The 15,672-nt window shown below is 39.8% G+C and overlaps 1 protein-coding gene across 20 annotated transcripts in view; it reads left to right on the top strand.

Moving 5' to 3' along the window:
• pde4dip (phosphodiesterase 4D interacting protein) overlaps nt 1-15,672 on the top strand; it is a 564,002-nt gene that overhangs the window by 483,895 nt on the left and 64,435 nt on the right. For all 20 annotated transcript variants that reach the window (XM_069938250.1, XM_069938253.1, XM_069938249.1 and 17 more), the window contains 4 exons: nt 388-504; nt 4,752-5,286; nt 9,859-10,094; nt 11,088-11,139. In XM_069938250.1, the coding sequence (XP_069794351.1) occupies nt 388-504; nt 4,752-5,286; nt 9,859-10,094; nt 11,088-11,139 (940 nt within the window). The remainder of the gene's footprint in view (nt 1-387; nt 505-4,751; nt 5,287-9,858; nt 10,095-11,087; nt 11,140-15,672) is intronic.

Raw genomic sequence — 15,672 nt, forward strand, 5'->3', positions numbered from 1 at the left:
AAAATGTATCTGTAGATCCTCCGACTGAATTTGATAAGTGTCACGTGACAGCCTTCTTCCAGTAAATGAAACACATGAATAAAGAGGTTTCTTCATGATGAGGATGGCAGTCACGGGAGCAGAAAGCAGAATATTCTCTCTTGATTGTGAATAATATTTGGAGCATAATGTGATGATCGGGTAATCTTTATTTTTTTCCTATCTGATCAAAGGGAAACTGGGATAATGAGCTAATTGAAGAGTATTTTTTTGCATTGTTGGTTATTTGAACTGATGGGACTGCATTAATCTTGAAAACCAACAGCAACATTTAATTTTGTTGTACGGCAAGGTTATGTGTTCTGAATTTTACTCTTCTTATTACTATAATGTTCATACATTCTACAGCTGAATCATCAGTGGAGCAGGATAATAAACAGGTGCAAGTGGACTTGCAGGATCTTGGCTATGAAACATGTGGAAGAAGCGAGAATGAAGCTGAAAGAGAAGAGGCCAGTAGTCCAGGTAAAGACAAAAGTATTTGAATATTTCCAGGATGGGAGACCCTATATAGCTTGGTCAGGCATCCTCCTTAACTTTATCCTAAAAGTCTTACAATACCTAAAAGAGGAGGAACTTAAGTGCACACTTTGTAAATGGAGATGCAAAACTTAATAAGACCTACTTAAGAAGTCAAAACAGGATTAGACCTTTAGATCTTTAGTCCATGCTCTGGCATTCAACTAAAATCATGACTTTTTTTTTAAATCTTAATATCACTTTCCTTGTGCTATTCCTTCAATTTCCCAAATAATCCAAAAAAAAACTCAGTATAGCAATTAAGTTTACATTTGCCGCCTTGGGTAGAGAAATTCACTCTGCACGAAGAAATAGCTTCTCAACTTGGTCCTGAATTGTCAGCACCTTGCTTTGAGATTGTGAGGTCTGCCAGGGATAACTCATACCTGCATCTACCTTGTCAAGGGCTTTAAGAATTTTGGATACTTCACTGAGATCATTTGTTCAACTAAATTCTCGAGAGGATAGTCTACATAATCTGTTGTGCAGGATAATCCTCCAATTTGTACTTCCTCTATCATACATGTTCATCTTCAGATGAGGAGACCAGAGCATTATGAGAAATTTGTACAGATTTACCAAGGCCCTTGCTAATTTCAATAGGAGATATTTATACTTGTGCTGTGTTATTCATGCCACCTGCCTTTATCATATCCTTCGTTACCTCTTCTAAATGTTTTACTCTTCTGAATTAAGTATAGTAGAATATTTAATTTCCAGCCTTATTCATTTTGCAGCCATGTATCCGTTAGATTGTACCTGTTTATTATGTTAATACTTGTGTCCATTTATTCATCTTGTTAATGCAGTTTGCATTCTGATAGAGATCCTACAGTTTTGTATTTTTTAAACTATTTTCCTGCACTCTGATGCTGCTCAGAAGTATACTCGTGTTGGTACACTCTTTTTGTTGTACATTCCAGTTTTTGTTCTCCATTTAACTACCTGCACTATCACCTTGTCTTTTTGACATTCTAAATGTTATTAACCCCTTGCCAATTTACACGTGGTTTGTATAGTAATCCTGAGATGATTATCCTCATGGATCTGCTTCTGAACAACTCCTATTCCTTGAGAAGAACCTCCTTCAGCAAAAAATCTTTATCTATTTTGCTGGTTTCCACATGAATCACAATTGGATTTCTCCCTTTCCATTCCAAGTTCCAATCCATCCTGAGGAGATATCCTGAAGTCAGGTACCTGGTAATCAACACATAGTTTGCAAACATAGTTTATTCCCCTAAATTATACAATCCCCAGACACTACAACATTCCTTCTGATTTTCCTCCCTACCCCCCCCCCCCCACCCCCCAACTGAATTACCAACTGTTCCTCTTTGGGGTCATCTTCATTCCTTCTATATTCTCTGGTCTTGTATGTATAAACTGCAAGAATGTCATTGCAGTTGGCTATATCTAAGGCTGAGGCTTCTCCAACTCTAACTTCTGCACCCCTATAACACTGCTCATAGGTTGCATCCTTCTGCTCTTTGACAGACCAGTCCCGTCGTATTTAATCTGAAGGGTGCGTCCAGATAACTATCCCTCGCCCAAATTTTTTTTCAGTGCCCAAATCTTGGACTTCAGCTCCTCAGACACTTAAGTGGGTCCATGAGCTCTTGCATGCCACAGCTGTTGACGTCACCTGTCTTGCTATGGCTTAATTTATTTAATTAATTAGTTTTTAACTGCCATTTCTTACTGTCAATTACAATTCTGCTTATTCACCAATCAAGTTAAAACCCCTTACCTTCTACCACATCTATGCCCCTGATAATTTTACAAACTTTTGTTTGTCCAACAGTTTTTGTGTGGACTACATCATATAGTTTTCATTGAACCGGATCCCTTTGAAGTGCTGTGTGTTGTCTGAAATACGCTGTTGTAAAGGGCATTGCCAGTGATGCAACACTTACAGCTATTGCTCCACAGCTCTAGCAACCAGATTCACTCCCATTCGAATTTCTGTCATCACCTGGGGTGCTCAGATCCTTCCCACATCCCAAAGACTGGTAAATTAGCTGGGTAATAGATGGGTAGCAGGGGAGTTGATGGGTGTGTGAAAGGAAATAGGTTACAGCAAAGTAAATGGGGGAATGAGTGATAAAATTGCTCTGAGTGGAGAAGAATGCCCTCCTTCACTGTTGTTAGAAAATATGAATATTATTATAAGGCACCCATCACCCTGAAACAGTATATTTAATTACACTTATAGTGGGTTAAAGTCTGTAAAAAGAGAAATAAAATTTAATAAGAGATATTTTCAGTGAGTTTGGGGGAGTGCAGTAGTGTAGAAAGGTTTTGAATTTAGAGGTCTTGGAGAATTTAACAACAGCATCTTAACATGAATGGCAGGGAAAAAAAAGTTATTAGTTTTGACATCTAAATAACCTATGGTCATTTCATGACATCATCCCTATAACAAGCAATCCTTTGTGACATGAACCCAGCCCCTTCACATCAGAAGGCCAACAACATTTCAATCATGACATTTGGTAGTTCAAATGTTAATTTTCTAAATACTGCTGAGAAGTACAATGAACGTTCTCCGCCCTACATGTAATACCATGATGCTGTCTAGAGGTTTTCAGAGAATGCTTTGAAGTATTTTGCAACAAAGTAAGTTAATCCAACAAAGAATAAATAAACTGATAGATTAATTGTTTTATGAAGTTAATGCTTCATGAAGATGAGAATTGTTCTTGCTATCTTTTTGAGGGAACTGATTATAACAGGCCAGGCTTGCTTGCATATAGCTTCACAATGACAATACTTGAGGGCACAAAGGTTTGGATGAGGGAACAAATAGCCAAGGTCAAGCATCATGAAGAGATTGTGACAGGATCTCATCCACACTCTTAATTTTATTTCCCAATCATCCATTAGCAAAATAAACAGCCTGCCAAAAGGCAGTAGAAAAGAAGGCAAAGAGAGTGCACAATCAGGAGAGAACCCCTGATAGCATGTGCAGTAGCTGGGGAAACTATAGTTTACTCAACAGTCAAAGAACACTAGAAAATTGGGAACATATCCCATTCTGGTCACTTTTTTTAAATGTAGGATATTAGGTCAAATAAATATACTGTTTCAGAGTGATGGGTGCCTTATTAACAAATTAAATCAGGTTGACACAATACAATTAGGATTTTTGATTAAATTTAATTATAACAACCCACTCAGACTTGATCTGAAACCTACCAAGCAATTCAATTTCTATTAAATATTCTCAAGGTCTAGTCCTGGAGATTGCCTGAAAATTAATTCAGGCAGCATTTGGCCAGAAAAAAAATGGAAAAGTGGAAAAACTTTGAAGTCTCGACTTTAAATTCTTCTTGCCGCACTTCCTATTTTCATGCTTTCTACAGGAACTATTGGGCTCACCACATTATGTAAACGTAGATGACCAGGCAATGGATTATAATACTACTAACTACCCCAGCAGATGTCTGACAAAATATTCATTAGATTAGGAATAAAACAAAACTATTATTTTTCCTCCAAAATGTTTAAATAATATTTAAAGTAACAAACAAATGATCCACATACATTAACTGAACACCTGACTTCACTATTTTATAATCAACATTGATTTTTGTGCTTCTCTTTGTCACTGGTTCCTTCCTTGTCTTACATCAACCAAAATATAAACTTGTTGAGTTCCCTGAAACTGATCGTTAGGAAAACTCCGCTTTTGCTGTATCACCTCTTTATCACACCTTAATGAAAAAAAATTTTAAAAAGAGAGCTCACAATGGTTGTGAAGGTCCATTGTTTGACCAATTTGTTTTACACAATTTTGTACTGTACAGTAAAATATAACATTTTTTTGCAGATTCCACTATACAAACTGGCAAAATATTTTGGAAAAGCTATTTTAGTAAAACAGAGGGAATAGAAAAGTCTTCACAACATATGTGGGGCACAAGACTACGTTTGTGGTGATGTAGCATGTGTATTAACCCTTGATATTTGTTTGATAGCTGACAAATTGGATTTGGGTGGGCCACCTACTATTTTTAACTAACCCCACAGCTATCTAAGCACATACTCATGGGCAAAGAAATGGGAGATGTCAAAATCCTAAAGCATTAACTCTCAGCTGTTCCAAGAGGAATAAATGAAAATGGTAAATAGGAATGATCTGTGTGCAAGAAAGAAACTGTTTTAACTCGATGTTTTATTTCCCAAAACAGAGTACGGTGAAATTGTTTTTCAAGAACACTTGTACCCGTCCTCCAAGAAAGAAATGATCCAGCAACACTCTTTGCTTGGGAAATTGCACTCCTCAGCCTCCCATCCTGACTTTTCCCATCCACAATCAATCAAGTCCTGCCTGAGGAGAGAGCCAACTTTTGAAGAAGATGGAAAGCTTAATGATATTGCCACCCTGCATAAACAGATCAATGACCTCAAAGCTCAAATGACTGAATCTGATAAGGTCATCTGTAGACTCCAGTCTCGTATCCGCTCAATTTCAATGACTAGTGATTATGCTTCCAGCTTGGAGAGATTGCAGAACGTTGACCGTGGTGATGTATTTGAAGCTTTGCAGCTTGATGACCTGGAAGATGATGATGTTTGGCAGTCTGATGGAGGTGACCATTGCCAATCAACAACACAGTCTAATGCAGAAATAAAGAAGCTCATTCACAGGGTTACCACTTTAGAATCACAACTGAAGTGTACGAAAATGGCAGGTGCTTCAGCTAAAATTGCCTCCTGGTCAGGGTAAATATATTAAATCAAACTGGAACTATTTTTTCCAATTTCATTTGAAAGAAGTTCCACCTACTGAATGTAGTTTTATTAATTCAAGGAGTTGTCCAATCCCTTATCCGAGTGGCTATTTTGGTGCCATTTTGACCATTCTGCTTTAACACTGTTGGGTTTGATCATTTTGTCTATGCTCATCAACACTTTCAACAAATGGGCTTTCAATTGATAACTTTCCCAAATACAGGACCATAGAATACTACAGCACAGAAATAGGCCCCTTTGGCCCTTGTCTGTGCCAAACAATTTTTTTTGCCTAGTCTCTCTGATCTGCACCCACTCGAAAGCCCTCCCTACCTCCCCAAACCATGTACCTGTTCAATTCTTCTTAAATGTTATAACTGAGCCCACATTCACTACTTCAGCTGGCAGCTCATTGCACGCTCCCATCACCCTCTGTGTGAAGAAGTTCCCCTGAAACTTTTCCTCTTTCACTCTTAACCTATGTCCCCTGGTTTGTATCTCACCTCTCCTCAGTGGAAAAAGCCAATGTGCATTTACTGTATCTATCCCTCTCGTAATTTTAAATACCTCTATCAAATCTCCCCTCATTCTTCTATGCTCCAGGGAATAAAGACCTAACCTGTTTAACCTATCCCTGGAACTCAGTTTCTAATAAATCTTCTCTGCACACTTTCTATTTTAGTGATATCTTTCCTGTAGTTAGGTGACCAAATCTGCACATAATACTTCAAATTTGGCTGCACCATTGTCTTATGCAACTTTACCATAACATCGCAACTCCTGTACTCAATACTTTGATTTATGAAGGTTTATATGCCAAAACTTCTCTTTACAACCCCATCTATCTGTGATGCCACTTTCAGGGAATTATGCATCTGTATTCTCAGATCCCTCTTCTACAGCACTCTTCAGTGTCCTACCATTTACCATGTATGAGGTTTCTTGGTTTGTCCTTCCAAAATTCAGCACCTCACTCTTGTCTGCATTAAATTCCATCTGCCATTTTTCATCCCATTTTTTCAGCTGGACCAGATCCCTCTGCAAGCTTTGAAAACCTTCTTTGCTATCCACAACGCCTCCAATCTTAGTGTTATATGCAAACTTGCTGATCCAATTTGCCACATTATCATCGTTGATATAGGTGACATATAACAATGGTCCCAGCACCAATCCATGAGGCGCACCACAAAGTCACAGGCCTCCAGACTGAGAAGCAATCTTCCATTCAGCTCTCTGGCTTCTCCATTCCTGCCATTGTCAAATCCAGTTCACTACTTCACCATGAATACCTAATGTCTGAATCTTCCCGACTAACCTCCCATGTGTGACTTTGTCAAAGGCTTTAGTGAAGTCCATGTCGATATCATCCACAGCCTTTCCTTCATTGACTTTCCAGATAACCTCCTCAAAGAAACTCTATTAGATTGGTTAAACAAGACCTACCACACACAAAGCCATGTTGACTATTCCTAATCATCTTCTGGCTATCCAAATAATTGTATATCCAAACACCTTCCAATAATTTACCTACTACTGATGTCAGGCTACTGGCCTATAATTTCCAGCTTTAGTCTTAGAGCATTTTTTTAAACTATACAACAATGCAAGCTACCCTCTAATCCTCTGGCACCATACCTGTGGCTAAGGATATTTTAAATATTTCTACCAGAGCCCCTGCAATTTCTACACAAGCCTCCCTCAAGGTCCGAGGAAATATCTCGACAGGCCCTGAGGATTTATCTACCCTTATTTGGTTTTAAGATGGCAAGCATATCCTTCTCTAATCTGTACAAGTTCCATGACTTCACTGCTGGTTTAATTTACTTCCCATGACTGTGCCTGTTTCCTGAGTGAATACTAATGAAAAAAATTTAAGATCTCCCCCATTTCTTTTGGCTCCATACAAAACCGAACACTCTGATCTTCAAGGGGAACCAATTTTGTCCCTTACTATCCTTTTTCTCTTAATAGACCTGTAGAAACCCTGAGGAATTTTCCTTCACGTTGTCTACCAAAGCAACCTCATATCTTCTCTTAGCCTTCGTGATTTATTTCTTGAGGTTTTTCTTGCATTTAAAATACTCCTCAAGTATCTCATTTTCTCCATGTTGCCTATACAGTTTTTATACCTCTCTTCTTCCAAACCAGATCCCCAATATCCCTCAAAAACCAAGAAATCCTATGCCTTCTAATCTTGCCTTTGATCCTGACAGAAACCTTCAAAATATTTACTCTCAAAGTTACACCTTTGAAGGCCCTCCACTTACCTCACACCTCCTTCCCTGAAAACATCTTATCCCAATCCACGCATTCTAAATCCTTTCAAATTTCCTAAAAATTGACCTTTCTCCAATTTAGAATCTCAATCCAAGACCTAGACCCATCCTCCATAATTAACTTGAAACTAATGTCATTATGAACTCTAGACCCAAAATGTTCCCCTACACATATTTCTGTCACCTACCCTGTCTCATTCCCTAAAAGGAGATCCAATATTGCATTCTCTCTGGTTGGTACCTCAATATATTGATTTAGAAACTTTCTTGAACATATTTTAGGAACTCCAACCCATCTAGCCCTTTTACAGTATGGGAGTCCCAGTCAATATGTGGAAAATTAAATCTCCTACTATCACAAACTTAAGTTTCCTTCAGCGTCTGCATTCTCACGACAGATTTGCTCCTCCAATTTTTGTTGACTCTTGGGCAGTATTTAATACAATCCCATTCCTCAGCTCCACTGATATAACCTCTGTCAATGAGCCCTATGCTCTGTCCTGCCTGAGCACAGCTGTGATATTTTCCCTGTCAAGCAATGACACTCCTCCCCCTTTCATCTCCATCACCACCCCCCACCACTCCCTCCCCCCATATTCTATCGCATCTAAAGTGACGGATGCCAGTCCTGCCCTCCTGAAGCCAAATTTCACTAATGGCCACAATGTCATAATCCCATGTGCCAAACCACACTCTAAACTCATCTGCCTTTCCTGCAATATTCCTTAGATTGAAACAGATGCACCTGAGATTATTTCCACCATGCACAATCCATTGACTTCTAATGGTGCATGCACTTTTTACATCATCTTTTCCCTCTTCCATTCCTCTATCTGCTCTGGCACTCTGTTTCCCAACTCCTTGCAAATCTAATTTCAACCCCCTGGTACCACTAGAAACCTTCCTGCAAGGATGTTAGTTCCCCTCCAGTTTAAATGCAAATCTTCCTGTCAGAACAGGTCCCACCTTCCCTGGAAGAGAGCCCAATGATCCAGAAACCTAAAGCCCTCCCTCCTGCATCATATTTTTAGCCATGTATTAAGCTATTTCTAACCTCACTAGCACGTGGCATGAGTAGCGTCCCTGAGATTACAATCCTGGAGGTCCTGTCCTTCAACCTAGTGCCTAACTCTCCTTGCAGGACTTCCTCACCATCTCTACCCACGTCATTGCTCCCGAAATGGACCACAACATCCGGCTACTTGCCCCTTAACTTAACTTTAATTCTGCTCTGAGAATGTCATGAACTCGTTTGAAGATGTCTCAAACCCTGGCACCATCTGGGATACTCAATCTTTTCCATAGAGTCTCTTATCTGTTCCCCTACCTGTGGAATCCCCTATCACTACACCTCACCTCTTCTTTCTTCCCTTCTTAGCCACAGCACCAGACTCCATGCCAGAGACCTGATTGCTGTGGTTTGTCCCTGGTAGATCATCCCTCCCAACAGTATCCAATCTGGTATACCTGTTATTGAGGGGAATGGCCAAAGGGGTGCCCTGCACTGCCTGCCTAGTCCTTTCCTCTCTCCTGACGGTCATCTATCTACCCTCCTCTTGCTTCCTAGATGTGATAGTGTCCCTGAAACTCCTATTGTCACCCCCTCTGCCTCCCAAATGATCTGGAGTTCATCCAACTCTAGCTCCAATTCCTTAAATTGGCATTTCAGGAGCTGCTGCTGGATGCACTTCTCGCAGATGAAGTCATCGGATACTGCTGGCTTCCCTGATAACCCCCATTCTGCAAGAGGAGCATTCCCCTGCCTTGGCTGCCATTCCCACCGTTTATGACTAGAGGAAAAAATATCGTATCTAAGCCTGCCCTTACCTGTGCCTACCTGCTAAATCCATTTTGTTTCTTGAATAGGGTGGCCCTTTCTTACTTCAACTCTTGCACCACCACCTCAGCTTCTATTCACTGAACTCCCTTGAGCCAAACTCTTTCCTCTCTGACTCAGCCCACTCCAACAATGACCACTCTGCTACACAGTCTCTCACTTTTATGGAGATGTTTGGATCACCTGACCTCAATTGCCCAATCAGCTGCTCCTCTGTTTTCAAATGATTGATAAGTTACAAATGTGATTTAAAACTACATTTCTCTTTGGAAACATATAAAGGATCCTGTCCTATTCCACTAAAGCATCAGCATAGATTTATATACTAATGTCTTGGTAAAGAGTTGATTCCACAAATATTCGACATTCCTTCTTCATATGTACCTTACTTTCCATCAGATTTTTTTCCTCATTTTTCTTCTCATTTTTCAATCCTGCTTTGCTTTCCAGGAAGTATGATTGCCTGATCCAGATCCAGGCTCGAGAGCTCTCCCACCTTCGTCAGAAGATGCGCGAGGGCAGAGGCGTCTGCCACATTCTGAAACAACACCTGAGAGACACCACCAAGTCCTTTGAGGAGTTGCTCAGGGCAAATGATATTGATTACTATATGGGACAATGTTTCCGAGATCAGCTGGCACATGGAAGCCAACTGGCAGAGAGGATTACTCATAAACTGACTGGCCGTAAGTTTTTTTAAAAGTTCTTTTTTGAACTGACATTGTTTAATGGTGCATTGTCAAATAATTATGCCCATTTCGGTCAGAGAATTGATGTGCTTTTCCTTCATCTCCCACCCAACCCCAAGAGCTAAATAATCATTTTTATGGTCATGCTATATAGCTATTAGATCCAAACTCTTAATTGTGTTCAGAGTGACATTAACTAATCTCAGCAATGCTACCAGTGTGGCAATCACAAAAAGAGAAATGATTAGATTTGACTGCATTCTTCAGATCCATGGTATTCCAATTTATTTCTGAGCCAGTAGAATACTTTTGTGGGCTTTTGGACACTCTTCTAAAGTTAAGGGGCAGGATCACATATACTTCAAAATAACCCGATAATGTTCTTTTAAGTATTTTTTCAAAGGATACCTGTTGTTAAAGAGAGTCTGAAACCCTTCACTCTTCTAGGGATTTTTCACCTGAGAGAGCATATGGAGCATCAATCTTATTTCAAAAAAAGTTAGGTCCCAATTTACAAATTTCCTTCAGTTTTGGACTAAAATGAGGACTAAAAATACAGGTGAGAGCACTGCTGTGTGAAAAATTCAGACACAAAGTCCACAGACTGTATAACAGGCTTTAATCAGCTTAAACTTGTATACACCATGTCTCAGTACACTCTTGGCTCCACATGCCCAAGCCCTTATGCGGGCTGGTGATTGACAGCAGGCAGGTGGGGCCAGCCTCCCAGGTTGCCTACCTGCAGGTACAGTGGTTGCCCCCTGCAGTAGGCCGGTAGGCAGGCGGCCAGTGTAGTGGTTGTATCACCACAACAGGTGTTACAGAAGCACTTTCACTAACTCAAGGTACAGTCTCTTTTGTACCTAAATGAAAGATTAAACCTAAAATTATGGTAACTACAATGTTGTTGAATATTTGGCATAATTTGACATTGAAATTGATTTAAGTGATTTTCTAATGTTGCACATCATCTCTTTATATATTATATAGGAGTCCCTTTAGAGAACTGCAACAAAGGAGACCAGGAGCTAATTGTTGCCAGGTAAGGAATTGATGCTAAGAGACATTTGAACAAGGTTCTTCAGTTGGTCTAATGATCTCCATGTACTAATATTGTGATTGCGATATTCATCTTCATCATCCCTTCATCTGGGGTCTACTTGTACATTTGTAGCTTTCATCTCTATTTCTATTTAAGTAGGGAGATGAATGTAAGACAATCATATTAAGCATTCATACATTATTATCCTGTGCTATAATGTCAAGTTATGAATTTGTGAGAAATTATCTGCTCCAGATAATTGACAATCAGTCCCATTTCTGTGCACTTCAGTTTCTGATTGTGACAACAAAGCAAATTTTAATAGAGGAAAATTCAAACATGCAAAAGAGTGATGGAACTCTTTGGAAGCCACCAAGATGTATAGAATCAGCTGGGTATCCTCAAACATAATCCTTGATTTATCTGTCTACATTAGTGTAGTTCTGGTTCAAATTTCACAACAAATGATATTTTTTATAAACCACCATTTGAGGAAATTGTACTGCAGTATGTTTAAAATTTGAGAAGGCACTTGATATTGCATTTTTTTCTCAAAGTTCATTAGAAAAACTGCAGGCAAAATGTTTGAGAGGTAAAGGGGAAAAAAGAATTGAACTGATTGATCTTGCTCAATTCATAGACAGATTGGAAGTGCGCTCTATATTTTGCACCAAGAATGGAGTTGCTATATGTGTTTTGAGGCCATCAGACCATGCACCATGAAATTGCTGTTTAAAACTATTGCTTAAATATATGGAGGATCAAACTCTAGAATTTAAGCCTCTTTCCAAAATTGGTGTGAGTTATTTGCAGCTTACTTTTTGTTTATTACAATCCATTTCTTCATACAAGACAAAAATTAATGGAATTATAGATGGCCAAGGTTGTGAAAGGATACAAAGGAACATAAATCTGCAGAAGAGTTGGTCAGAGTGGTGGCAGTTTAAATTTAATCCAAACAAATACTTACAGAACATAAAAAGTAAATTGCACACACCCCAGGACTGTTGATGCACAGAATGACCTTGGGGTACGAGTTCTTAGCTCCTTGAAAATAGTGACACCGATGAATAGATAGTGAAGAAGGCATTCAACATGCTTGGTTTTGTCAGCTGGGGGAGTGAGTATATAAGTCAGGATGTCATGTTGCAGCTGTACTAAACATAGTCTTTTGTACAGTTCTGATCACCACACTGTGATGAGATCTACCAGCGTATAGCCTGGAATGGGGACTTCACTAAAAAACAAAGAGAAATTAAATGCCCTATGTTTAATCTCTCTGAAATATAAGATGCTGAGGATACCTTACAGAACTTGATAAAATTATGAGGAGCATAGATAGGATAGATAACGTATTTTTCCTTGAATAGGATGAATCTGAAGCTAGGTTTAAGGTCAAATATAATGGAAATCTTTATCATTCTGATGATTGTGGTTATGTGGTAGTTCGCTGCAAGAAGAAGAGGTAGAGGTGTATGGGATTACAATCTTTAAAAGACGTTTGTGGACAGGTACCACGATAGGAGTAGATGGTTTTGGGCCTAACACGGGCACATGAGATTAACATAGGCATGGACAATGCAAATCTGTGATTAACATCAACAGTTCTTAAATGCACCACCAGAGGCTACCACCCAAATGGTGACTTTTGTTTAATTTAGTAAATGGGCTGCAAATTAAAATTATCCCAGAAAGCAAAGTCCAAAAATGCAACAGGTCTGAGAATTGAAAAAAAAACTTCAGCTTTTAGTAGAGGGGTACAAATAAATTGAAAAGAAAAGGTAAAGCATAATAGGGCAGCAGGCTAACGATAAGCATAAACAAATTACTACCGTTTCTATTGGCTCTGTATCTATTGCATATTTCTATCGCTGATGCACAGTCGGAGAGCGCTCCTACATGGGTCTACTGCCCAGTCCTACTACCAACGGCTCCATACATGCTTTAAATGGCATGTGAAAGGAGCTAAAGGTGTTTTAAGATCCTGCAATCACAGGGTCTAGGACAAAGAGGGTGGCGCCTGTGATCAGCAGCTGCCTTGAGGTGTGCACACATGGGAAGCAGAGGACTGGAGCAGGGCACTAGAAAATCAGGAGAAAACTGCCCATTTGAGAAGCAGAGATTACCCTACAGGACGGACCATGGCAGCAGACCAGCGAGGGTTTCTGCGGCTGAAGAAAACACAGGTGATGGGCTGTTGTCAACTCAAGGTAAGGAACCCACACAAGCGGCGGGCTGCTAGTGAATTGCGGTCAAAGGACTCGCACCAGGCTGCAGCCTGCTGGAGATTGACTCAAGACTGGCTGAAGAGCGTACAAGAACCAGGATGCTGTTAACAGGAGGGTCTCCTGAAAGGCCTTGGGCACTGAAGGCTCCCTGATCGTGTTGGAGGTTTGGACCTGGAGCTCAGGTTGCTTATGGTTTGGACTGAGTCTGTGTGGCTGCAGAGAGTATGGGAGCTCAGGAGGTGAATCCACAAACACTTGGTGATTCTGAAGGGGCTCTCTTTTCCTTCTCTTTCTCAAGGGACTCCAGTGAATTTCTGCTGATGGTGAATCTTTATCTACCTTAAAAGCAGTTTTGTGTAATATTAGATCTGTTTTACTACATGACAATAAAAGAATCTTGAATCTTGAAAAATGGAAAAATTAACCAAAGATAATTTGGATCCCACATAGAGCAAGTTAGGAGAAACTACATTAGTAAATAAGGAAATGCCAGGGAAACAAAACAAATATTTTGAATGTCTTAATGGACAAAACCTCCAAGATGCAGTCAAGGTTTACAGTAAATGATTAGCTTAAAGAAATTAGCAAAATAAATTGAAGAAATTAATGGCATTGAAAGGCAATAAATGTACAGGCCCGTGGCCTTGCATCTTGGATTTTGAGAGGTGGTGATGAAGATGATTAATGGACATGATCTTCCCAAAATTCTATTCATTTAGTAATTGTTCCTAGAGATCCAAAGGTATATAATACAACTATAATGTTTAAGAAAACAGGGCGAGAGGATGCAGTTCACCTGGCATTAAAGATGCAGGATTAAATTCTGACGGAAAAGGAGAGAATGTACTTAGAAGAGTCACAGCAAGAAGCAGCCTTCAATCTGCCAAATTCATACCAATTTTCAAATGCCCATTTCTGGTAATCTCATTTTATTCTCTCCTCATTCCCATTGACTTGCCCCCCACCCTCAGCCCCTTGCATAAAGCTACCAATCCACGTGTCTTCAGGGGTGTGCGGGCTGTGAGGAAATTGGAGCACCCAGAGGAAACCTGTGAGGTCACGGGGAGACTATTCACACTAAACACAAACAGCACAAGCAGTCAGGAATGAGCCTCGGCATTTGTAGGCTCTCACAAAATCAGTGCAGGGAATAGAGGGAGGTATAATTATTAAAGGCAATGCAAGGGCACTATCATTTGCCAGTGTCCGATCCATTCAAGAGTCTGACAACAGCAGAAAAGAGCTTGGCCTTGAATCCAGAGGTTTATGTTCTTGAGTACATTTAGAGTGTCCTCCATGATGTTTGGGATAAAAACATTTTTTTTTTACTTTATTTGCACCTGCATATTCCAGATTTTATTAAAGGGTATTTGTGTTAATTTTGGTTTGACCATGTAGAAATTACAGCACTTTATATACATAGTCCCCTCATTTCAGGGCATCATAATATTTGGGGCATAGCAATGGTATGTAGATTAAAAGTCATGTTTAGTACTTTGTTGCATATTCATTGGATGCAATGACTGCTTGAAGTCTGTGATTCATAGACATCACCAGGTGCTGAATATCTTCTATGATGATGCTCTGCCAGGCCTCTACTGCAGCCATCTTCAGCTCCTGCTTGTTTCTGGCACTTGTCCCCTTAAGTTTTCTCTTCAGCATATGGAAGGCATGATCAACTGGATTTAGATCATATGACTGACTTGGCCATTCAAGAATTTTCCAGTTTTTAGCTTTGAAAAATTCCTTTGTTGCTTTCGCAGTATTTTGGGGATCATTGTCTTGCTGTAAGATCAAGTGTTGTCCAATGTGTTTGGGGGTTTTTGCTTGAACGTGAGCAGATGAGATGTCTCTATACACCTCAGAATTCATTTTGCTACTGCCATCAGCAGTTACATCATCAATGAAGATGAGTGTGCCAGTATCTCTGGCAGCCAAACATGCCCAGGCTTAACACCTGTTTCACAGATGTGGTGATCTGCTTTGGATCTTGGGCAGTTCCTTTACACCTTCACACTTTGCTCTTGCCATCACTGATACAGATTATTCTTTGTCTTATCTGTCCATATGACCTTTTTTCCAGAATTCTGCAGGCTCTTTTAAATACCTTTGGGCAAATTGTAACCTGGCCATCCTGTTTCTACCGCTACCTAGTAGTTTGCATCTTGCAATGTAGCCTCTGTATTTCTTTTCATGAAATCTTCAGCTGACAGTAGTCATTGACATATCCATATCTGCCTCCCGAAGAGTGTTTCTGATCTGTCAGACAGGCAATTGGGGATTGGTAATCCTAAGGTCTGGGCAA

This window comes from Narcine bancroftii, chromosome 5 (genome assembly GCF_036971445.1).
Source record: "Narcine bancroftii isolate sNarBan1 chromosome 5, sNarBan1.hap1, whole genome shotgun sequence".
NCBI lineage: Eukaryota > Metazoa > Chordata > Chondrichthyes > Torpediniformes > Narcinidae > Narcine > Narcine bancroftii.